We start from the raw sequence: 26289 nt of genomic DNA on the forward strand, positions 1-26289 counted from the left end.
TACATTTTTGGTCTGCACCAAAAATATACTTATTACAGCACACTACAGCAATAAATGAGCAATTATTTCTCAGTAGCATATAAAGCATATAGTGATGTCAGTAGCATTAGATTCCAGTTCTATGTTAGGAAACAGCTACCTTTAGTTCAAACCTTTTTTAAAAAAAATCAATATTATACCAATTTTAATAAGAGAGGAAAGGTTTACTTTATTTTGTGTTCAGACATGAAGTCATGTGCAAGGAAATTCAATATTCACTGTAAAAAATATGAAGTATGAAAATTGTTTTACAGCTGGTTTTAATCAGCTTCCTTTGTTTAACATTAGAAATAACCTCCAAAAGACATATACAAGCTGCATATCCTACAGGTAATGGCATCCAGATGAGATGCTCTTATTGAACATCATGCTCAATATCATAAAGAATATACTGTGAAACAAGCACCTTGGCATAGATTTGATGTTGATTTATTCAGCTCATTCCCGAACACTTGTGTATGCTGAAACTATGCAGAACTGCTCCTCCATGCAGCAAGGAGACTTTCAGATGACACTTTAGCCAACAAGTCTGCATCACTAAATGATATCTTCCTAATTACATCTTCATTAGTGAAGTATAGCTATTTACAATTAGAGATGGGCACACAAAGTATTTCCTGTCCTTTCATCATGAGTTGTCTGTGTGGCAGCACGGGTGCCACACATTCCCTCTACTCACCAGCTGGTGCACGTTGCTCCTTCCCATCCTGTCATGCAATCTTCTAGAATCTTCCCTTCTCCGTCTCCTCCAGCAGCCGGCCACTCAAAGGCAGCACTGCAGGAATTCCTGCCCCACTTCCTAGTCTGAGTGGCCAGCTGCTGAAGGAGGCAGAGAAGGGAAGTCTGGGCTCCTGCCCAGATTGGAAGACTGTGTGATGGGGAGGGGGTAAGGAGCAATGTGCACTGGCTGGTGAGTGGAGGTGCCGGCGAATGGGATGGGGAAAGGGAATACACGGCAGCTGTGTTGCCACACAGACAACCTATGATGGAGGCCCAGAAAGTACTCCGTGCCCATCTCTATTTACAATATTAATATCTACTTCAACAGCTGTGCAACCCAAAGCACTTTATGGGCTTTATGTCTTTGCTGCCATAAGTACTTTGTGGAAAGGTCTGTAGCCAGCAATGAAGCACATGTTTGCATGCAGAAGGTCTCAGTGTCAGTCTGGGAGTTTTAGGAAGACTTGGAAAGATTCCTGCTTGAAGCCCTGGACCACCTATGTTTAGAGTGGGATTCAGCCATGGTAATCTCCAAGAGGAAGGAAGGAAGGAAACTGGTTTTCATTTCCACCTACTTCTCTCTCCCACCCCCCACCCCCCGGATACACTGCAAGAAACTGTCTTGTTATCTATGAAGCCCAAGAAGGCTTCACAGTTATAAAGCTAACATATCATTGGAAGTTCATTCATTCAGTCACATGAATGCCATTATTTATCCAGAATCCTGGCAGAAGTGTTGCTCTCCACCACATCAGTTCTTGAGGTCAGAATGACAGGGACACAAGCCAGTGATGCCTTTAGAATTCTCTTCATCGAGAAAGTTGGATTAACATTAAAGGCTAAGCATATTAGTGAGAAGACTTTTTTTAAAAGAACATTTTTTGTTGGTTTGTTGTGATTCTCTTACGTATTTGGCTTATTTCTGTTTTTCATTATGCTTTATATTTTAAGGAAACATATTCTAAGAATGCAAGGCAAATTTCAGACTCTTAATATTTAATTTTTTGAAAGAAAATGATGTTGTAATAATTGTGCAGGAGATGTACTGTTACTAAATATATAAACATGTTTACATGTGCATTATACTTAAATATCAACAGGAACATTCAAATTGCCAGTGAAAATTCAAACTATGTAATGTCTACACCAAAGTAACCCATTCCATTTTTTTAAAGAGAGAATATAATTTAAAAGTTGACATTTTGCAATCGAAACATAAGGGCAGATAATAAAGCAATAACATATGAAAGTTATTTTATCCAATGGTCCTGGATACTGTTTTTTAATTATAATACAGAGGCAAGATCTTAGAGGATTAATGAGAAACTGGAAAGTACAGCAGTCTTAAAGGCTGGCTACACAGGCATTTATCCTACTCTGTACGCTCCTGCTACAGGTGATTGGGATCACTGTATAAAAAACAAAACAAATACATGATGCTCCTGTTAGAGTATTCCACCTTATCCTTAAAGAGGACCCATCCACACAGACTACTATTTATTTGAAATTATTAGGACTGGTCCAAATAAACATGGATTTCTTGCCGTGTGATTGCCTGGATTACTCATGGGGCTGAAACATGGTACTCCATACCCTCTTTGTGTTCATAAAACTCCAGCACTAATCTCCACCCACAAGCAAATGGAAGCAGGCTGTTACCCAACCAGTTGGCACTATTGCAAAAGAGAAGGCAGAAGGTGGGGCATGAGAAGGAGAGGGGTACATGGCAACAAAATGGACCAAAATGGATCAATCTTAACATCAACATGTGGTTGACTACATCACAACTACAAGGGCTCCAGGAGCAGTTTCCATGTGAAAGGAAGGAGTGATCTAATCAAGCCTCACCATTCCAAACCATTCCAAAGCAACCTAGACAAAATCAGTGCCTATTGCTTATATAACCATACCCTTCAAAAGTTTTAGCCACCAGACATTGAGAATGTAAAATAACAGGGGAAGAAAACTGAGATCCTCTGATGCTTTTAAATGGTATTATCACTCTGTGAATATATTTACAACATCCATTATATTAACAAGAGTTGTATAACATAATGTATGGTGGCTACAATTTCATGATGCATTAAAGGATGGATAGAAATGTATCTGTTAGCAAAATAAGATGTTATATAAACCTGCTTGAGCACTGAGAACTACATAAAAGCCCCTAGTCAGGCTCCTCCTTTTCTCAAAGCTACTGCAGATGGGCAGAAGACACAGGTTTATTTATTTGGTTGTTTAAAGCATGTTTACTCTGCTGTTCAGCTTGAAGGGCTCACATAGTAGCTTACAAATACCAGAAATAATAATAATAAACACCCAATACTTTCTGAAGCATATCTCAAGCACATTGATCTCCTGGAACAGTGCCAAATTGTTTCATACGGACAATCTTCCTTAACTTTGGGAGTCAAAAAGTATAATAGTTTTAATAGCAAAAAGAAGATACCAAAACTTTGTTCATCTCAGTTTGTTAAGGGAAAATTTTAGGTATCAAATTTTATTTTTAGAATTTACAAATTGATTGCCTCCTAAGTTTAGATCAGTTGTCTATTCCAGTTAGAAACCCTCACACAACAAAAGAAAGGCATCACATCAAGCCTGGCATGCAAGAAGTGAATGGAAGTTTGCTTTACTAGTATTTTCTTTTCTCCCTTTGAGCTCTAGGTGCAAAAGCTTGCTAAAACTGCTGCAGCAGTCAGTTATTTTAAAGCAATTTCTGGTTCATTGTTTTATCAAGCCCAGGAGTAAAATATTCTAGGAATATGGCAGTTTCACAAATCTAGTAAGTTAGAGCTCTGAATTGTTAACAGGAGTTTCAGTGCAATCTAAAACAGGGTGGAATTCTGCTGTCCGTACATTTTCACAGGAATTCTAGTTTTCTTCAAACTGGAAGCATATTCAACTAAAAAACTGATTTGATTTATCACGTAATTAATACTGGAAAAGAAAACACTGTCTAGCAGCACTCAACAAAGGACAACATCTCAAAGCCCAGCATTGCATGTACTCAAGATTACTTAGCGTAAAGGCAACTGTGAACACAACTGCAGCTTTACCTAAAAACCAGCTCATTGCAACATGCTCCTTTTCCATTAACCCATTACGTATAACAAGGCTGTAAGAGGAGGCCATTTACGCCATGACTACTATGTATCCTACAAAGTATTTGAAAAGGAACTATCTAAACACCTGTGCACAAGCTCACTGGTTATCTACAGGAACCACAGAAAAATTAATGAGGACTAAACATTTGCAAAAACTATGCTGATTCCTCTTCAGTGGCACATGTCCTTCTTGATTATCAGAGACTGAAATTACATTATATTTAATAATATTTTCCACTAACTTACCAAAACTGATATCATGCTCCCTGCCCTGTAAATTTTCTGGGTCCCCATAGGATCTACTTTTTAAAAATCACAACAATTCAATGGAGGAGTCTGTTTTCATCCTTGTCAGTATATTCTTTCTAACCTATGAAGCAACATTAACTTTTTGATATTAACTACCAGCACTATGATTCCATTCTGGCTCAGATAGCGCCTACCCCTTCTAGACAGGCATTTTTGTATTCCATCTGAGCTCTGTCTACCAAGCTTTTCCAGGTGATGCATGGGATCCATATTCTTTGCATCAGACAGGTAAGTGACCATGTACGCTACATGTCCATCACATAACCGCCTGCCTAGGCTGCTAATAACCAAGTCATTCACTTCCAGGAGAACCCTATCCCATAGTGGGAACATATCTGGTCCATCCCCAGGTCCTTTTCAAAAGACTGGTTCTCTTTTCTGAGAGCTTCATTTTTCCTGGCAGAGGAAGCTATGTCACCCTCACAGTGAGTTCTGATATCACATTACCCACATTACTCCATCCAGCTTTCTGGCCCACTTCTCTATGTCAGCTACTTTGGTCACAATGGGCTCAACTGTGCTGAAAAGATGGCCTCACATTCTTGTTCTAGTTTCTGGACTCATATTCTAAATCCCACCCACCCCCACAATCCCTGTAAAGTTCCTCCTGTCCACTTGCACTAAGTCATGAGTACTCTAAGATTGGGCACATTATTTGCAGAGCTGCAGACTAGTTGAACCAACCCCAACTACTCAGTGATTCCTGACAAGCAACAAAAGTCCTACTAACAGCTGCACAATAAAGAGGGGGCAGCAGCCCCTCTTCCAGAACTAATATGCAAAATTTCATTTGCTACTCCCATCCTCTCATTCTGGACTCCTGTAGTCTTGGTTGAGAATCAGTATAGTCCATCTGTTCCTATACATCTGTGCATATGGTAGAAGATCTCTTTGGAACGTCTTTTAATTAGTAGTGGGTTTGCAGCATCTGGAATAATGCCAAGGATGCACTACACTCAACATTACAAACTCTCACACTTTTTTCACTGTAACATTATTTGAGCCTGATGTTAAATGTTGATGGCAATACATATTCTAAAATATGCAACTAATGCAGGTCATAACAATGAGGTTACAGTTCCTTTCCACACTTCCTAGTCACTCTATTATGCAAATTGGCTTTCTTATGAAACTTTAATTTTCCTTTTCTGGGGGAATTTCGATTAATCATTACATAGATTGAAAGAAGAAAAATGTGACATGTTCTCTTAGTTGTGGGTAAGTAAAGTAGCAAGTCATATCTTAGTATGCCAGCTCTGTGTTTTCAGAAAGATATTTCCTTAGCCTTCCCAGAAAGTCACCAAGGACAAAATAGAGTGTGTAACCCTATCCTAACTATTTCAGAGGAAGCCCATGTTATTTCCCTCAAGTCCCAGAAGATCCTACTTCTGAATAAAATGCAGTTTCACACTGCTAAGTGTCAGAAAACACAGATACAGTGAACACTAGGTGTCAGTGTAAGAAATGGAAAAATGTGAAAAACCTGTTGCTTCCAATCAGGTGAATAAGCTTTAAAAAAATCCAGAACCAGCTGTGACCACATTTACTTGTAACTGCATAATACTGTTAACAAGCCAATCTTCCCTAGACAAGCTGATTCCCAAACCATCAGGTTCACTTGAAATCAGATAAGTCGAGTATTAGGAACTACAATGATACCACTCTATTAAATACCACTGAAGTGGTTTTAAAAAAATGCATCAAGTATTTTAGAACATTAGGCATTAATTTAATCTGTCAATACTTGTCAAGGTTCTATGCAAATGGCAGCTGCCTCTACCAACTGTAATTCTAGGAAATGAACTTGAGAAAGAGTGATCTGGCACAAGGTTTTTGAGCTAGAGTTGTTTATCTGGAATGTGCTGCTCTTGCTGGTTCAGTTGGTCAAATGAATATATGTGCTGGTTTTAGTATCCTTGATGATGCAAAGCTATCCATATGGAATCTCTGGACAGGAGGAGGGAATAAAACGATCAACTCTGAAACAAACTGAGCACAAATTGATGGAAATAGGGTGGTTCCAAGATGGCAGTATTACACATAACTGCTTCTTCTCCTCTGGTCCTGATGTAATTACAATCTGTTTTTCCCTAACCCACCTTATATGCACCTGGCTACAACTGGCACAATCAAGGAACTAGGAGTAATAGTGTCAGGGCCACGGTAAAGAAAGGAAACCATGTCATGGTACTACCATTTTTAGCAATGATTTTGTATTTATTACAACATAAGGGTTTGCCCTTGAATTTTAAAATTTCAGGAATCCAAAGTCATTCTTTCCCCTCCCAAATGATGGTCAATCTTCTAAGTTCCCCTCTTCTTTCATCTTCCTTCTCCTTCTTCTTTCCATTCTGTCATAGCGATCTGCCATGGCCTAAATAGTTCATTTGGGGCTTGGCAGAAGCTGCTGTTATGTTACCTGTTCTCTAAAGCACTCATCCTGCTGCAGCAGCTGAACTGATTCACAGAATCATAGAATAATGACGTTGGAAGGGGACTCTAAGGCCATTGAGTCCAATGTAGGAATACCAATCAAAGGATATCTGCCAGGTGACTTTCTAAATTTATCTTGAATGTCTCCAGTGTTGGGACACTCACCATCTCTTGAGGTAATTGATTCCACTGCCGTACTGCTGTAACAGTTAGGGAGGTTCTCCTAATATTCAGTTGAAATCTGGCTTCCTGTAACTTGAACCTATTGTTGTGTGTTCTGGACTTGGACATGATCGAGAACAGATCCTGCCCCTCCTCTGTATGACAGTCTTTCAAGTATTTGAAAAGTTCTCCTCTATATGACAGGCATTTGAATCCTGCCAATAGCCCCTGTTTTCTGAAGCAGCAAAAGCCAGTTATGCAGTATTGTAGTGGAGAGGCATGCACATTGTGCTACCTGCTTTATTCTCTGCACTTTGAATCCTAGCCACTGAAGAGATCAGAAAGTAATGCATTTATGTGAGAATTATCTATTATCTGCTCTGGGATAATCTGCTACCTGTATTTAATAGTCAACTTTTGTCTCTTATTTTTATACGAATAGAAAATATAGACAAGCAAATACAGACAAGCAAAAAAGAAAAAAAGAGATACGAAAGAATTCTGTTGTATCTTAGAAAAAAAAATTAAATCCTATTCTAAAGTGTATTCTGGTACAAGATAAACAGCAAATTGTGCCCAGATCTGCTGCTCACAAATGGCAGGCTTTCTTTCATGCATGGAAATTAACCAGATACAGTGTTTTGATGTACTGTAGACTGGACACACCCACAAATACCAAAGTATTTAGGGCAATATTTAATTATTTATACAGTACTCCTTATGAGAAATTCCTTCCTTTCACCTCCAGTCCAAAAATTATTTATTGCAGGCGGACATGCATCCCAGTAGTCTGCAAGAGGTTTAGTGTGACAAGAGGTAGAGTATGACTGCCAGACTTCAACTCTTTGCAATGTTCTGGAGGACAGTCTTTCTAGGCTAGCATGCAGCTCAGATAATTGTTGCTTATTTTTATCTAATGCTGCTTCCACAAATTTTAACAGAATTGAACATCCTAGGTCTCCAATGATAATCTAAATGCAGTGGGATATAGGTCTGCATAACCAGAAACGCAGTTTTTTTAAAAAAATCTACCATTATTATACCCAAAATAAGAAGACAGGGTTGTAGCTGAAAGACTGTGGGTCATGCCAGTCCAGCAAAGTGATATACTGCTGTTATCCAGTAGGGAATTGGAATGCTCTGTGACAACCCTACAGTATAATCCAGTCTGGTTATTCAGTTTCCCAGTGTGCTGGCTTTTTGTAGGGAAATGCATGGGTGTGGTTGTGAGGTTAACAGTAATAGCAGTGTATCTAATTAAGGGTCAGATGGCCACTACATGAAGTGAAGTGAATCGGGGGGGGGGGGAGAGGGAGGACATCAGCTGCAGGTGGAAAGCCATATTCAGAAAACTAAGTCTGCTTACTGGGAAAAAACAGAGAAACAAACCTAGACTGGATCTATCTATGTAGTACCTAGGCACCCACCTCCACTGGAAATGGTTGATCTCTTCAACGACACTATCTATATCTTTTCATACACAAGTGTGCAGCCTCAAAAAAATCCTCTCTTCACATCTTTGCAAAATAAAATCTATACAGCTGAAAGTTAAAGTAATGTAGTCTCAGCACAAGGAACACAGAACCTGCTTCCACCAAGGCAGATCACTGGTACTGCTGGCTCATATTGACAGAAGCTCTTCTTAATTTGTGACTGTTCCTGGACCACCTTGTAAGACTGTAGGTGACCTATCGCAGGCTACTCTCTCATGGGAAAAATGAAATTATACCTCCATGCAAAATACTATGCCAAAGATGGTAAGAACATTTCTTCTTATTATCATGTTTTCCATGAGTAGGAAGGCTTGTATGCTGTTCAAATATATGCAACCATTCAATCATGCAGCACTTCATTGCAAGGCAGAAGCAGATGCTCCATCAATAAAAGACGGAATTCCTTAACTGCTAACTGCACAGCTGAGTGTCTTTTCATTTCACATGATTTGCAATTCAGCTTGGTTTGGCCAGAATCCTACTGGTGTCCACATAAAGTTATGCATCTCTTAGGAACTGCAATTTTCCATTTGATATTCTGTCCCCTGCTCTTCTTTTTTTTTTTAATGTCCCTCAGTGCACATTTCTCCAATTTGTTATGGGAATGACTCCCTTAGGAGAGAATTGGGTACCACACATTTTGTTATAAAACATATTGGGCCCAATACCTCCACTTCTACTAGGGTTTCAACAAAATAATGCAAATACAGCCATATTTTCTCATTTCCAACTGCATTCTACAGCAATGTTAAGGCTTTATTTGACAGATACCAAGATACAAGTATAACATTATTTCTTTAATTATTATATAGTTAGAAAAATGTAGCACCAGCTGCCACTCCCTTCTCCTCTGACATCTTGACAAATGAAAATATTAATTTTTATAGAATTTTTACATTAACCAAATTCACCCTACACTAAGACAGGTGTGTGATATGTCTGTAGTACCACGTACGTGTTGATTAGCTAACTATATGGTAGAAACAGAATGAAAACTCCAAGGATTTTGCCCAGATGGTGTTTTTGTGACCTCCTTTATCCATTCATGTAAACACACCATATTTTCCGGTTTGCTGAGTTGTATATACACTCTGTGACTTTGTACTAAGCCAGAATGTTTAGTTAGCCAGAAGATTGTTTCCATCCTGTGATTCATTAGATCCCTAAGGGATCTCCACTTCCTTTATTTTATGCAATCACAAATTATATTACTTTGTCCTATTTTGATAACCCCTTTAATTAATGTCCTGCACAGGAAGCTTTATTACTTCTTTAAACAATCTCATAAAACAAGGACTTTTCCTAGTACTCGTCTGGTGAGAACTGACAGCTGCAAATAACTTTCTAAAGATGGCTGAGTAGCATTTTTCATGCAATGCTGATCAACACTGGTTGATTTCTGACTATGTGTTTAGCACTTGGACCTTCCCATTCACTAAGAATCTACAACAAGCATGCAATTACATGCCCCATCAGTAGTTCACAATGTAAATGTTTATTTCAATTAAGATGTACAAGCTACCCATATATCACAAAATGGTGATGGGAGATTTTTCTTTTCTTTTCTAAGGTCCTAAAAGTTCAATTAAGAAATCACACAAGTGTGACAGCAATCATTATTTAAATACCCTGCACCATAAGTTTAAGGACTGAGATTCAAAAGAGGCAAATTATGTTACCACACTTTCTTTTGCATCTGCTCAGCACCCTGCCTTCATAGTTTGCACTCAGTGCCACAGTGCAGCAAGTGAGTCGTCACAGAGACGGCAGGGAGACAAGAAACCAACATCAGACAAAGAAATAGCAAAATTCTAGCTTCTTTAACAAGCCAGAGAAAAACAAACTACATCTGAATATGACCCCTGAGTAGGAAGAAATTTCGTGGCAGACATGCAGAACATTTTACTTTACAACATTCGCATATGATGTTCAGAGCCACTTGGTAGTTCTCTTTTCTTAGAGCTACCTGTCTCTGAAATACCGTGTTCTCTTGATGGTATCAAATAAACCTGGGCTGATGTTACATATGAGCCAATGCTTACAATTTTCAAAGCAGTGGCTGTTGAAGGCACTGCAGGGAAAGTGAAGTATAAAAATTTTTTCCTGATCCTCTTCCTAGTGATGTTACACTGTAATATAATTGCCTCTGACTGAAACTGTGGAATGTATTTCTTTCTTTTTTTTTTTTTACTTACCAAATTAATCAGCTGGGTATGGACTATATCTTCCACCAATACTGCTGATTCGTGTAGAGGCCTCCGAGCATCTCCCAAAGAAAACCTAAAAAATAATAATTCAGAGATACGGAATATTGCAAATATGCAAACAAACAAAGCAACAAAAATTCCAAAAGAAAGTATATTTATTAATATGATAATAAAGATCACATGAGCCAAGAGAATTGTAAGAATAAATTAAAATACATAGTAGATATGACAACCAATAGAAATAGATTTAACTATTTATTTGGTTCACTTGGAAAGAACTGTCTCTTTGGTTTAAAAGGATATCCCCTTCTACATTATCTTCAGGACAGCTTAAATAATCAAGAACATAAAAATATTTAAAATTCATAGAATACAAATAATACTTATCAAATAGCTTGATGGACATCAAAATCAAGCAGAAACTGAGACCAAAGGGGGAAAAAGTACCTGAAACAGATACAAGAGTTTTTGTGCTGCTAGTTCAGGTGTATGTCCAGGTACAACTGCTCCTAAACTTTCCCAAGAATTTAGAACTGCTGGATAGCTCAGTGGTTTAGGTATTTGGCTGTACATCCAGAGGCTGGGAGTTCATTTCTATGCTGTGCCTCCTTGACAGGGCTGGACTCAATGATCCATAGGATCCCTCCAAGCTCTGCAATTCTAAGATTGTTATAATATTTAGGTTTGTCATTTTAACTGAGCCCCCCAGCCAGTACCCGAGCTGATGTTTATATTCTGATTTATTATGAAGATGCCAATTTAATTAAAATTCTGGCTGCTGTGGCTGCTGCTGTAGCTGCTAATGCTTCATAGCCTGCAGACCCATCTGGGTTTGGTTCCCATATGTTCTCAAATAATGTGCAAACATTTATACAGAAACAGAAGCTATTGTTTAATAAGATAGGTGAGGCTACTTTGAAATGGTTTCTATGTTTTAAGAAACTGGGGTCTAACGATCCGAATTATTTTTAAATGTCTGATCAAAAACCTGTCCAGGTTAGAAGTGGCTGGCAACGTTGTCTCAAAACACTGACCCTCCCCAAAAAAAGGCAAGAAACCCTGTTTCAAACAGATTAAACCAACAGCAAAGCTCACTGTAACTCATCTGAAAGGGAAAGGGTGAGAGCATAGATAAATGTTAGTTGGAAAATACCCATCACTGTAACTCAGCCCCAGTGACAGCAACAAATATGGAAAAGTGCATTTCAGGTCAGAGTCTCTTTCAGGGATTCAGTTTTAGAAGCTGAAATGGAATGACCAGCTCAAGAAATCCTCTTTCCTTCAGATTGTAGTTTGCTACTTGAGTACTGTCATCACTTTACTTCATAGCATTTTTGTTTTTCCCTTCTGTATACAAAAGGATCCACAAGCATTTTGGGCTTTTTGTACTTAATCAAAATGTTTTTGTTATAGTCCCTTAGTACTAAAAAGCTTCCACATGGAACTATTACAGATGCAAAGAAAGTATTTCCTATGCATCAGCAATATGAAACTAGAACAATTTAGATTTTAAAAAACGTACTGCAATATTTTCCTCCAATTCTACATACAAAAAGTCTGTTTTTGTTATGTTTCCTCAAGGTACTTGTAACTGATGACAGCCCTATTAATTAGTGATGTCCTACCATTAACACCCTTGCTCAAGTCTTGGAAACTCGAGGCTGTAACTTCTTTTGCTAAATAACTTAATCTCATATTCATTCTTCTTTTCTCTTCTGCTGCCTTCAACTTTTTACAAAATTACTATCTTTTTCTGAAAGCCACCCCTTCTCATAATAATCCCTGTAGCGAACACTCTGTCTTTCTATATATATAATGGCAGTGGCCTGCACCAATGGGAGCTGTTGGGAGGCGGAGACGGAGAAACCAGGAGGGAGGGGTGAGTCAGAGTTTGGGGGTTTGAGGCAGAGAATGTTAAGGAGTGATTAATCAGAGTGTGACCTGTATTAATTAACATCGAAGAGGTTAAAGTAAAATACAGAAGCTTTGTGTAACTGTAAGAATGTGCTTAAGAACTATTCCTAAAACAACTTCTAATCAATAAACCTGGTTCTGTTTAAAAGTTCAGTACTGAATGGACCTCAGTCTTTCATAGGAAATATAGGTTGATAAAGAGATCAACTGGTGGCAGCGTGTTAAAGGGTGTGTTGGGATACTCATGGGAGCTCTGGGTTTGGTGAAACAAGCAGGGGCCACGGGGTAAACACCAATAATAACCCCAAACTACAATTACTTCAGTTTGATGACTTCTAGAGTTGATTTGATCTACCAGCCACTTACTTGTCTTTCTAGCAGTCTACTGTATCCATGAAGCTCTTTTCTAATGCTATTTTCGAATATATATATATATATACATACCGTATTTTTCGCTCTATAAGACGCACCTTTCCATAAGACGCACCGATTTTTTAGGAGAAGAAAACAGGAAAATATAATCTGTTTTCTTCGCTCCATAAGATGCACAGACTTTCCACCCCCCTGTTTTGTGGGAAAAAAGTGAGTCTTATGGTGCAAAAAATACAGTATATATTTACGATCAGCTTTCTTTCACTGTCCAGCTTTTACATCCATGCGATGTGCTCAGTTTGGTCTCTAGTGATGCATCTGTACTCTTATGTATCTTTTCTAGTTTCTTCACAACTGCCCTTTCAAGTCTCAGTCTTCTGATTTCTTGGCAGCAGTTACTACTTGGATTGATTATTGAATTAATGTATGGAAAATCTTTAACTGTTTCTGTTTCTTCATTGTCAGCATTAAATAATTCTTCTTTACTCACGATTGTCTTCTCAATGTACAATCTTGCTTTTGCACTTTCTTCCTCTTTCTTGGTAGTTACTTCAAGTCATTGCTGCTTTCTGCCAGCAATACGGTGTCAACTCCACTGCTGATATTTTCCCTCCACCATTTTCACTTGTTCATCTGAATCTAATCCAGCTTTTCATGTGATATATTTTACATATAGACTGAATTTAGAGGGAAATAAAATACACCTTTGTCTGACATTTATCCTAATGAGAAACCAGTCTGTTTCTACATATTTTGTCTTAACAGAATCTATGTTATATATCAGGACAATCAAATCTTTTGGCACATTCATTTTTTGAGTACAATTCTTAACTTTTTATCATCTACACAGTCAAAGGTTGATATCTTATAAAATACCAAACTATCTTTGCTTGAAATTCTTTGGGAGGCTCCAATAGTCAGGGTATATTTCAGGGTGGATTTGATTTAAACCATAATTGTAAGTTTTTAAAATCTGATTTTTATGTAAATACACAAATTAAATCATGATTTAAATCAATTTGCTTTTGTTAAAAATTCATTGATTTTTATACACCCTGTTATATTTGCAACTAGGTAGTGTAAACAGCAGAAGGCTTTGTCCATAATGCAAAATGTTTGACACATCATTCTCATCATACTGACAGTTTATTGATGATGTACACATATTGGCATGTGGGGATATTGTTTAATTAATCCATATCATGCTCAATCTTTCTCTTTGCCTATTGCATTTCACTTTTCTAACCCCTCATTTTTTTTTCCCAATGAGTTTTGTCTTCCCACAATGTGTCCAAAATACAATAATCTCAGTTTTGAAATTTTGGCTTCTAGTAAAGGTTCAGAGTTGGTTTCTTCTAGGACTCACTTTCTTTCTGGCAGAACTTGGTGTCTGAAATGTGATGACACTATGGTCTGCTAAAGTCAATTTTGTGTGTGTCAGATTTCTTCACACTTCACACCCAGCCACTATATTTGTTAGATCAAAAAGAATTAATATTACCAGTTGTCATGTTATTTTGTAAGAGAACCATCACCATGTCCTCCAGATCTCTGGAAAGTAATGTGTTACCTCCATTAGTTGTAGACTTTGTCCATGCTTCCAAGAAGAAGTACTGCACATACAGAGCACCTGCTGCCAGTGATGACTACAGGGAAGTAGCTAGGGAAGGAGCTTAGGATACACAACTCCAAGGACAGTTGGGTGCCTGTATCCAGCACCCTTGCTGTGGCACTCCATATTTGGCCCACCAGAGAAAGGTTCCAGAGCTGGTAGAGAAGGCAGGGCTCTGCTCCTCCTAGTGAACGGCTGTTGAGGACTTGTTCTGTTATTTTCGGATGGTTTGGGAGTGCAGTTACCATATTTTTCGATGTATCAAATAACACTTTTTCCTAAAATAATTAGAGGAGGCGTCAGTGAACTAAAATGTACAGGAATGGGTGAATTAAATTCAGACGATTATCATATCTACTATTGTGGGCAAGAATCCCGTAGAAGAAATGGATTAGCTCTCATAGTCAACAAAAGAGTGGAGAAAGTTGTACTGGGATACAATCTCAAAAATGAGAGAATTATTTCAATACGAATGCAAGGCAGACCTTTCAACATCACAGTAATCCAAGTTTATGCACCAATCACCAATGCTGAAGAGGCTGAAATTGACCAATTCTATGAAGACTTACAACACCTTCTAGAACTGACACCAAAGAAAGATTTTCTCTTCATTATAGGGGGCTGGAATCCTAAAGTAGGGAGTCAAGAGATAAAAGGAACAACAGGTAGGTTTGGTCTTGGAGTTCAAAACGAAGCAGGGCAAAGGCTAATAGAGTTTTGTCAAGAGAACAACTGGTCATCACAAACACTCTTTTCCAACAACACAAGAGGCGACTCTACACATTGACATCACCAGATGGGCAATAGCGAAATCAGATTGATTATATTCTCTGCAGCCAGATGGAGAAGCTCTATACAGTCAGCAAAAACAAGACCTGGAGCTGATTGTGGCTCTGATCACCAGCTTCTTATAGAAAAACCCAAGCTTAAACTGAAGAAAGTAGGAAAAACCACTGGGCTAGTCAGGTACAATTTAAACCAAATCCCTTATGAATATACAATGGAAGTGAAGAACAGATTTAAGGAACTAGATTTGGTGGACAGAGTGCCTGAAGAACTATGGATGGAGGCTCGTAACATTGTATAGGAGGCAGCAAGAAAAACCATCCCAAAGAAAAGGAAATGCAAGAAAGCAAAATGGCTGTCCAAGGAAGTTTTACAAATAGCAGAGAAGAGAAGGGAAGCAAAATGCAAGGGAGATAGGGAATGTTACAGAAAATGGAATGCAGACTTCCAAAGAATAGCAAGGAGAGACAAGAAGGCCTTCTTAAATGAACAGTGCTAAGAAATATTTTGTGCAAAGATGGATATGATAAAGGACAAAAATGGGAGGGACCTAAGAGAAGCAGAAGACATCAAGAAGAGGTGGCAAGAATACACAGAGGAATTATACCAGAAAAATCTGGATGTCCCGGACAACCCAAATAGCGTGGTGCTGACCTTGAGCCAGACATCCTGGAGAGTGAAGTCAAGTGGGCCTTTGAAAGCATGGATAACAACAAGGCCAGTGGAGGTGATGGCATCCCAGTTGAACCATTTGAAATCTTAAAAGAAGATGCTATCATGGTGCTACACTCAATATGCCAGCAAGTCTGGAAAACTCAGCAGTGGACAGAGGATTGGAAAAGATCAGTCTACATCTCAATCCCAAAGAAGGGCAGTGCTAAAGAATGCTCCAATTACTGTACAATTCACTCATTTCACACACTAGCAAGGTTATGCTCAAAATCCTCCAAGACCGGCTTCAGCAGTATGTGGACCAAGAACTCCCAGAAGTACAAGCGGGATTTCGAAGGGGCAGAGGAACTAGAGACCAAATTGCTAACCTGCGCTGGATTATGGAGAAAGCCAGAGAGTTCCAGAAAAACATCTACTTCTGCTTCATTGACTACACAAAAGCCTTTGACTGTGTGGACCACAGCAAAATATGGCAAGTTCTTAAAGAAATGGGAGTGCCTGATCACCTTATCTATCTCCTGAGAAATCTATACGTGGGACAGGAAGCAAGAGTTAGAATTGGATATGGAATAACTGATTGGTTCAAAATTGGGAAAGAATTACAAGGCTGTATTATTGTCCCCCTGCTTATTTAACTTATATGCAGACTACATCATGTGAAAGGCTGGACTGGAGGAATCCCAAATTGGTATTAAGTTTGCCGGAAGAAATATTAATATCCTCAGGTATGCAGATTATACCACTCTGATGGCTGAAAGTGAGGAGGAATTAAAGAACCTTGTAATGAGAGTGAAAGAGCAGAGTGCAAAAATGGTCTGAAGCTCAACATAAAAAAAAAAAAGAAATAAGATCATGGCCACTGGTCCCATCACCTCCTGGCAAATAGACGGGGAAGAAATGCAGGCAGTGACAGATTTTACTTCCATGGGCTCCATGATAACTGCAGATGGTGACAGCAGCCACGAAATTAAAAGACACCTGCTTCTTGGGAGGAGAGTGATGACAAACCTAAACAGCATCTTAAAAAGCAGAGAAATCACCTTGCCGACAAAAGTCCGCATAGTTAAAGCTATGGTTGTTCCAGTAGCAATGCATGGAAGTGAGAGAAGGCTGACTGCTGAAGAATTGATGCTTTTGAATTGTGGTGCTGGAGGAGACTCCTGAGAGTCCCCTGGACTGCCAGGAGAACAAACCTATCCGTTCTGAAGGAAATCAACCCCGAGTGCTCACTGGAAGGACAGATCCTGAAGTTGAGGCTCCAATACTTTGGTCATTTCATGAGAAGAGAAAACTCCCTGGAAAAGATCCTGATGTTGGGAAATGTGAAGGCAAGAGGAGAAGGGGACAACAGAGGACGAGATGGTTGGACAGTGTCATTAAAGCTACCAACATGACTTGGACCAAACTCCAGGAGGGCCTGGCGTGCTCTGGTCCATGGGTTCACAAAGAGTCGGACACGACCTAATGACTAAACAACATGACCCTCCCCAGGCCAGAAGGAATGGGAACCCATTAGGAGTTGTGTCTACCACCCCCACCAGCTGTAGATGTCAAGGTTGAGCAAGAAAAGCTAGGCCCAGTGTTAAAGCAGGAATATCAAAATCCCAGTTCTACCTCCAAACCAGTTGTTAGGGAATACTTGTTGGCTGAAATGCTGTTGCAGTGACTTTGAAGAATGAGGATCCTTCATACAAAGAACCGGTTGTTGTGAATTTGTTAGATATAAAAGATTTTCCATTGTTATAAGGGGACAGGCCATTGTCATTGTCACATTCCCGCCTGCCCCTTGGTTGCTTGACCAAGCAGGAGGAGAAGCTACGTGTCGTTCAGCTGCCACCAGTTGATTGCATCAATGTTATTAACTATTAAAGGCAGAGGTCCAGGCCACGTGTCATTTAAAAACCAAGTAGAAATTGTTTATTGTTACAAGAAATAAACGTTCAGTCAGTGTTGTTAATTCTCAACTAAAATAGCCTTCCTTTCTATTCTCTACCACCTTCCGAAACTCTCTCTACTCCCAAACTTCAAAACCCAAACTCCAACTGCCTCTCTCCTCTTCTAATCTCCCTCCTTTTTTTCTTCTCCCTCCTTACCTCCGCGCCCACCAACTTCCATTGGTGCATACAAATCTCAACATGAATACTGATAAGCAGGGTGAGTCAGAAGAACAACTAAAGGGGTCTGGAAAATGGTCACACAGGCATAGTTGTAATTTAATTCGCCCCCAGTTTCAGAGATTACTGGAACAGAGGTTGTTTTGTTTGTCCTCAGTTTCAGAAGCAGCTGGAATAGATGTACTGTAATTTAGTTTGCTCTCGGTTTCAGAGGTGGGTAGAATGACGCTCCCCAGGCCAGAAGGTATGGGGACCCTCAATAGAGGTCATTTCGCTTGCTCCCCATTTATTTCTTTTTATTTTTTTATTTTACATAACAAACACAAAAAGAAAACGACAATACACATTCAAATATAAACTACAATACACTCCTTAAATTCATTATTCTTCTACGCTATCATTTTTTACATTTTCCTGCCACTCTGTGCCACTTTCCCCTTCGGCACTAGGTTCCAATCCTTTAATTTTACGATTCGTGCCACCCCGTATCTCTCCAGAAATATATTGATTTTTCTTTTGGTGTGTACCCCTTCCCTTTAATCAGAACATGTTCCAGAAATGGATTCCGTATTTCTCTAACATAATTAGTTTTTTAACATACGTCTTCTAATGTGCTCCCAGTTTCAGGCTGGAGTGGAGGAAGTTTTGTGCTCCTGAATGGCACATGGCGCTTGCTAAGAGCCGCTCTTGTGCCCTAGGAGGCAGAGAATGCTGGCAGAGAGGCGTTTTGTGCCCTGGGTAGCACACACAGGCAGGAGCTTTGGGTGGTGCCTTTCCAGATGCTGGCAGAGGGCGGGGGAGGATGCTTGGGGTCAGAACCCTGTGGGCCACCACAAGGTAGGCCTTACAGTGCACCGGCTGCTGGTCATCATGGACAGTGCCGAAAAGGTCCCACAGGGAGCCTCTGCTGTTGGTCTGGCAATGGCCCACTGCCTGCCCCACCTGCTGCTGGCCTGGGAAGGCTGGTCTCAGAGGACTGGGGTCATGCTCATGACGAGAGAACTCTGGGGACGGGGTGGCAGGTGTGGGGGGAAACATGCCCTGTAACTTCCAGGTCAGAGGAATGGGAGGACAGTGGACCCTCTGGAACCACAAACACCTCTGATTCCTGAAGAAAGAGCAGCTGCTCTTCTTCAGGCACTTCAGGAAGCTCTGGTTCCACCTTCAGCTCCCAAGCCCACCAGAGGATGAATGACGGTGGCTGGATCCCCTTTAGAGAGCCCCATGCCCTTCGTTTGCCACTTGCTCTAACTAACTCCTGCCTCCTAAGCCACAGGCACACTTTAGGAATAAAAGGGAGCATTTTAAAAATTAGAATTAAAAATAATAATAAGAGAAGGCAGATAGGGGTAGGAAAAAAGATTCAACTCCCCCAGCCCCCCCCCGGAGTTAAAGGTGGGAAGGGGAAAACATGCATGCACCCAGCCAAACAGACACCTCAAAATATAACTAGAACTAAAAACTACCCAGGAAGAAAAATCCCTCCCAAAGTCCCACTAAATAATCATAAAAAACTTGAACTGTAAAATGTCTGGTTTGCTGCCACAAAGACTGAAAAAATGCAGCCTAACAAAGAATAACAAAGGTACTCTCCCACAGCCCTTTTAGCAGCATGATTGGCTGCCTGACTTGTCAATCCAGGAGCCTCTAGGTCCCTTCCAGGGTTGCCTAGAGACTCCAGATTGACAGGAGGAGCTGCAGACGGCGGGGGGGGGGGAAAGGGAATGGAGTGAGAACAGAGTGAAAATGGAGGTAAAACACATCAATGAATTAAAATTTTGTTATTTCATTTCTGTCATAGAGAAATATGAATACGAATAAAAAATGTACAGTTTTTTAAAATGAATTTTTAATTTTTTTAAAAAAATTGTGCCCATCTTTAGTTAGGAGTTCAATTCCCCACTGCGTCTTCAGGAGGAAGAGCCAGCCTGTGTGGCCTTGGGCAAGCTGCACAGTCCCAGGGGGCCCCCAGAAGAAGGGAAGGGTAAACTACTTCTGTGTATTCTCTACCTAGAGTCAGAATTAATCAGGTATAAGGAAGGAAAGCTTCAGGATAACGTCAGGCAGAGTTGTAAAATGGGACTGATCAGGGCTATTATGTCGCATTTTCATATATTGCTTTTAACAAGTACAGTATGTATCTCTTGGGACAAATGCCATTTGTATCTACTAGACTAGGTAGTAGGGAAGACACAAAGAATAAAAAAGGTAATCTATACAGAAGCCCATGGAACGCCAAAAATATAGGCACTAATAAAAGAAACAGTATTTTTTTTAAAAAAATCTAATTTTAATTCTAATATTCTGTCTATAAAATTTTATTTTTTTATTTTAACTGACTTTTATCCATTCTGCCCTCAAAGCCATTCAAGTTGTATCTACTGCTATATTCTTCTACAGTGATCTCATTTATTCTTCATTATTCAACAACCATTTAGCTCTGTCCCAATAGATTTATTTCCCTGTGTCAGATCACTTTTGAAGTCTTACATAATATTTTCCAAAATTTTATTTCTTCTGTTTTTAACCACATTGCCTCTCTAATCTTTTCATAGTCTATTTAAACTCTCATCAACTTTCATATGTCCTCTTTCTCTTATTTGACCATATCTGTGTATGTGTGCAACGCATAAACACAGAACATATCCATATCCTACTGTTATCCCAGGATATGACTAGGCCATTTTCTTAAAATTAAACCTATATATCTTTCTGTTCCCAGAATGTCTCTGCCACCTCCTCTCCCCTGCTTGGGAAAATAAACCTCCAAAGATAACTGAGTGGTTTTCTTGTAACCAGATGTAACCATAGTATGACAAAATAACAGGTTTGCTTGAACAAACAGAAATATTAACATATGTATCGTGATGTACTCAGTTCTCTTACACAATACTATAAACTCATTTAACTTTTGTCAGTGTTTTCAAACTTATCTTTTTCATGTTCACTGTGTTTGTGGAAGAAAGCATTCTTCTTCTTCCATCACCATAAAAAGACCAATAGATAAACTTGGCTCTAGTCTGATAAATTCCATTACATTATCCTTTTCTATGTCTTCGTCCCATTTGACATGATGTACGTCACTCCAAGTAGTCTGAGCAATGTATTCCAAATTATGATACAGTTGTTCTTCAATTATCTTTGTTCCTATAAACAGAAGTAATAAACTGATGTCATCCAAACCACCAGTTTATCATACAATCTAGAGCTGGGAACTTCAGCAGTTTGTGGTGGTTCGTCCCAGGTGTTTGGTGCTTCCCTGCCCTACCTCCTCTAGCAGGCACCCTCTCAGGAGCCATGCCTGGAGGAGGCAGGGCAAGGAAGCCAGGACGCTGCCCCTAAGTAAGCACCCTCTGGGTCCCAGTAGGGCTGGGAAGCAACGAATACTTGTTCGTTCAAAGAAAGAACCAACAGTTTGTGCCCATCTCGAGCTGTGATTCGTTTACTGATGTTTTTACTGATATGATAACACACAAAATGGCAAAAGGTCACAACTGAGTTTTGCATTTGTTTTGACAAAACAGCATTTTCTCAATGTCAAAAATCACCCCTAAAAGTCATTATCTAGAAAACATACAGGCCTAAAACTTGTTGCATAGTTGTATAAAAGTCATAACTTTTAACTGTAATTTACTCTAAGTTATGAAATCTCCACAGGCATTGTCTGTTTTACATTGAATCATGTAACTCAATATGCAGCAGATAATAACTGTGGAAATTTCTTAATTTATAGCAGTTTACTACTGAAAGTTACAACTATTGTGCAACTGCGCAACAAGCTTCAAATATTTATTCAAAACCACTGTATATGTTATTTTAAAAAATTGCAGAATTAGGTGCCACAAAGCACTTGATAGATAATTATGGTGCATTTGAGCCATCAAAGACAGATACAAGAAACTAGAGATCACCCATTTTGACCATTCTCTGTGTAAATTTCAAAACAGACGCTACGCTCTTGGTCTGTGACCTTCTAAAAAAGAATGCATTTATTACTAGAGCCAGCATGGATTAATAGTAAGTCATGGAATACCAAACTTTTCTGGGTTTTGATAACATTTCTAATTTCGTAGAACATTCATGTGCCACAGACACAGTGTATCCTTGCATCAGTAAAAGATCTGGCAAAGTTCCCCACAATATTTTTGCAAAGTGAAGAGTAGTAAAATGAATAGTTGGTGCTGCGACTATACGAGCTGCAAATAAAACTCCTTGTAATGAAGGAAGTTGTTACGTTTAGTCAGCAGGAAAGTAAATAAATAAAAGGAAACACAATCTTCTTCCTGTTCTTCTTCTCTTAGTGTGGTTGGATGTCATCATGGCCATTCTGACTATGGATGCAACAGTTGTAAAAATAATGTTGTGTTACAGCCAAACCAGTCTGTAAGGTTCTTCAGCAAGTAAGGTCTTTCAGCCCTTCTTTCTTCATTTATTTTACCCCAAACAATCCCCTGTAAGAGTCTAGACTTCCATTTTCTCAATATGTAAGCAAAGTACACTGGATATTATGTTGCTGTTATATACTATCGAGCTGCATCTAATTTACGATCACCCACACTGAGTTTTCAAATTATGTGAGATATTTAAGGAATGGTTTTACCAATGCACTCAGTTCTTGACCCCATTACACCACACTGACTCTCATATTGTTGTTGTTGTGTTTGTTAAAAAACACCCGTCAATCAAAATTATAAAAACATTGACTAGTGTTATATAAAAGATAGAAATTTTAACAAAAACTTCAAATTACAGTATCTGTTAAATATTGGCACAGTATATACGCTGTTCCTAATACTGCCATTTTTTGTAACTCTGATGGTGTTACTTCTGAGAGCTGCAACTGCTTATAATACTGTGTGAAATTCCTTGATATTGTTCCCAAACCCCCAATGGCTACGGGGACCACTGAAGTGTGTTTCATCCGCAAGCAAGATGTTTCAATTGCCAGGTCTCTGTTAGTTTTTCCAAGTCTTTATATTCAACTCTATCATCCCCTGAACTTGAAATGTCAATGAACCCAGACATTTCTTTGTTCCTTCACTACTATGTCTGGTGTGCTATGTTCAAGGTGTCTATCAGTTTGGATCCAGAAACCCCATAGGATTTTGACATCATTTTCTGACACCTTCTCTGCTTAATGTTCCCATGGATGATGATGATAATACCATTCCTATTACTCTGGGCAGTTTACAATAAACACAAAAAATCATAATAGAGTTATATTAAGAGTAAGAGTTTTGAACTGTAGACTAGAATGCCTGAAAAATACATTACACAAGTTGGGCAGCCATCAGTCAGAGATGCTGCAACCATATCCTGAACAACAAGCCTAACTGCATAATCTCCTTGTTGTAACAATAGAATATTGCAAAAGGGAAATGGCATCTAGGAATCTGGGTAATTTGTACTAGTTTCTCTGGCTCCTAAATATTTAACAATAGCAATTCTATATCTACATTAGATGTAGTTAAAGTATGCCAGATGCTGGCCAGAATCCTATTTGTTGATATATGCTGCCATATATGCCACAAACTATGGCAGAGAATTGCAGTTAATTAATGGGTTGATGCTCACATGACTGACATGTGAGAAACACAGCAAGCAGCAACTTGTTAATTAGCAACAATTTACCACTGTGATTTATGGCTTTACACTGACTTTGACGCATATTCACAATATGACTGTGGCTATAGATTTTTATTATTCCATATGTTATCTCATTTAGTGGTTCATGATATTCAACAGGAGTAAGATTTTACTGCCTGAGCAACCATTTTCCATCTGGTTCCAGATTATGCACTTTGGGATTCTAGTGAAAAAGTTGATTATGCAGGCCTGAAGTCTGCTCTTCTATGCCTTAAGCAGATTCTTTACATTTCTTGAATCTCTGGAGAATCTTATATTAACTGCCATCATTGCACAAAATTTTGTTGTGCACATGTGAAAAGGCAACTCAATTTAATATTTGATTTATACAACAAAACAGGAGCAAACATTACCTTAGTCAATCCCCAAATTGTTATAATTCAAGTTAAGCGCTTTCGGCATACATTAACTGTATAAATCTTCTGACTAACAAAGAAGAAAACATATAATTCAATCCAGTTGTAGAATCTAATGTGTTCCATTTGGCAAAGAGCACTTCAGCCTGTATCAAGAAAGAAATGAGACAATAGACTTTCTAGAGTATGCAGACTGGACTGTGATCAATCATTTCAGGAAAGTAAGGAACATGTTTGTCTCAGTCTCAACAATAGTATTCTATGATAAAAGAATTTAGCATGGCCTAGAAAAGATAACTGTTCAAATGTTTCTCTCAAGGGAATAGGATGAAAAAAGAGATAAAGAGAAAAGGAAGTCAAAACATAATCCCAATGTATATACACACAGTAAGTGTTAACTAAATGTAGAAATCCTTGGCTATTGTCAGTTTGAATTAAAACTGCAAGCATGTTGTAAAAGCTCATACAGCAAAATACAAGCATTTATGAACTGTTGACATGAGTCTTTATATGTATTTTAGAGTATTTTTAAAACATTATCCTTGGATTTCTACACACTAACAAAATAAGCTTTTTGAAACAGAGGACGAACTTAACCAAGATGCTGACTTTAAGCTGCTTCCTTCCTCTTGTCATTCTTGTTTCTCATTATTTCTCTTGAAGACCTGTTTAAAATCTCAGTCTAAAAACAACAATATCAAAACCTAAAAACGTAAACAGCATCACAAGTTCAGCAGCAATACAATAAAACAGTTCACTAAATACAATCAGTTTTCACCTGAAGAGAGAACAGCTACATTTTAAACTGATTCCCAGATAAAAACAGGTTGAGGAAGTCAGTCTCCTAAATTCGGTGGTACATCAATTGTTCAACAGAATGTACAATTACGAACTTTTCTAGAAATGACACAAAGCATTTGACATTTCTTCATACCGTTTATTTCATTTGGGTGAAGATAAGTAAATGTACTGGAAGCTTAGTACACACATTTCAGGCCACACATGAAGACACCATAATAACATTTCACTGTGCTCCTTAAGTATCTTTCAGTTTTAAAGAAAATGAGCTGGAGCTCCAATATGTTAGTACCGCAGAGCTTCTTCTATCCACTTCTAACTCCATCTCACTCTTGCCAGGCGAGTGACAAATTAGCTTATCTTTCTATCCTCTAAGGGCACAGAGGCTCTTTGTTACCTCCGAAGGGTGTCAGCTATCCAGTGCCACACTACGTGGCCACTTTGTCTCAGTTTATCTAATCTCACAATTTGTGATGGCACAGGAGTCTCTGTAACATTGGTCTAAACAGCTGTTTTTCTCTGGGGCAACAGGAAATCTTTGATTCTGCATTCTGAAGTCTATAGCTCTGGGCTACAACAGAGAGAGCTGGACTAAAATTATGTCAAAGTCTTTTCAACAAGGATATTGCTGGTGCAGCTTGGATAGTCTTGGAGCCTTTGCTGGAAGGAAACAGGTTACAGTACTTGGTGGAAGTTTATGAAACAGTAGAAATTCTAAACATCATTTGCCAAAGGAAACATAAATGATTTGTATCTTCTGCCTCTCTTCAATGGCAGGAGCAAGAAGCAATGATTTCTAATCCTATAAATCATCGTAACCTTTATAGCGTGGGTAGTCTGAAAACAGAGCAATAGCTTCCAATATGCTGATAGCTGAAATCTGCGCTATTTTACTTCGGATTGGAATCTGTTGCAAGCAGAAAGCTCACTCCTGATTTGTTTCACCAAATGCTGGCCAGTCTCCAAGGTTCTCTGTAGTACAGCTCTGCCACCATGTCTTGTTTTGTTTTATTTCTTGCCTCCCTAGCCAGCTACAAAACTGGTGTGGTGTGCATGATGGTCACATTCTACGGCTCCAGCCAAAGTCCAAGGAAGTTACCATGCTTCTTTGGATCTTCAGGTGTGGCAAGGATTCTCCAGGCAAAGAGCAATGATGGAGAAGACTTGGGTGGGAGGTCACGTTGAAGCCTGGGCACACATTCCTTCTGGTGACAGGGCCCCCTGGCTCAGCATGAAAGTGTCTCTATTTATGTTGTGTTTACTCAGTATCAATCAGGAGACCAGAAATCAGGTAAGCCTTTCAAAAGTTCCAGGAGCAGTACAGTAGCTGGAAAAATTCTCTATGTGTCATGAGTACTATATGTAAGTCAACAGGATGCAAGCACCCTGTAACTCTTGGACACATTTTGCTTCCAGTCAAGCCATATTGCCATATTATCCAGTTTTAACTGGATTCTGGGCCCACTTACCTAGATTCCACTCATGCCTGTTTGCACAATAAGCCGGCTCAGTTCTAGTCTTCCTCCCAACCACACCCTACACTAACTCT

At 39.1% G+C, this 26289-nt stretch overlaps 1 protein-coding gene across 27 annotated transcripts in view; it reads right to left on the minus strand.

Annotated features, from left to right (window-relative positions):
* The window catches only part of SUPT3H (SPT3 homolog, SAGA and STAGA complex component), a 340265-nt gene that overhangs the window by 130966 nt on the left and 183010 nt on the right, over positions 1–26289 (minus strand). For 26 of the 27 annotated variants that reach the window (XR_013537592.1, XM_020801522.3, XM_020801525.3 and 23 more), the window contains one exon: positions 10459–10543. Coding sequence is in view for 25 of the 27 variants with exons in the window: in XM_020801522.3 (XP_020657181.1) it covers positions 10459–10543 (85 nt within the window). In the remaining 2 variants the exon portion in view is untranslated. Of the gene's footprint in view, positions 1–10458; positions 10544–10917; positions 12787–26289 lie in introns of those variants that run through there. The other variant, XM_078378027.1, reaches the window with a different exon arrangement.

Source organism: Pogona vitticeps, chromosome 1 (genome assembly GCF_051106095.1).
Source record: "Pogona vitticeps strain Pit_001003342236 chromosome 1, PviZW2.1, whole genome shotgun sequence".
Lineage (NCBI taxonomy): Eukaryota > Metazoa > Chordata > Lepidosauria > Squamata > Agamidae > Pogona > Pogona vitticeps.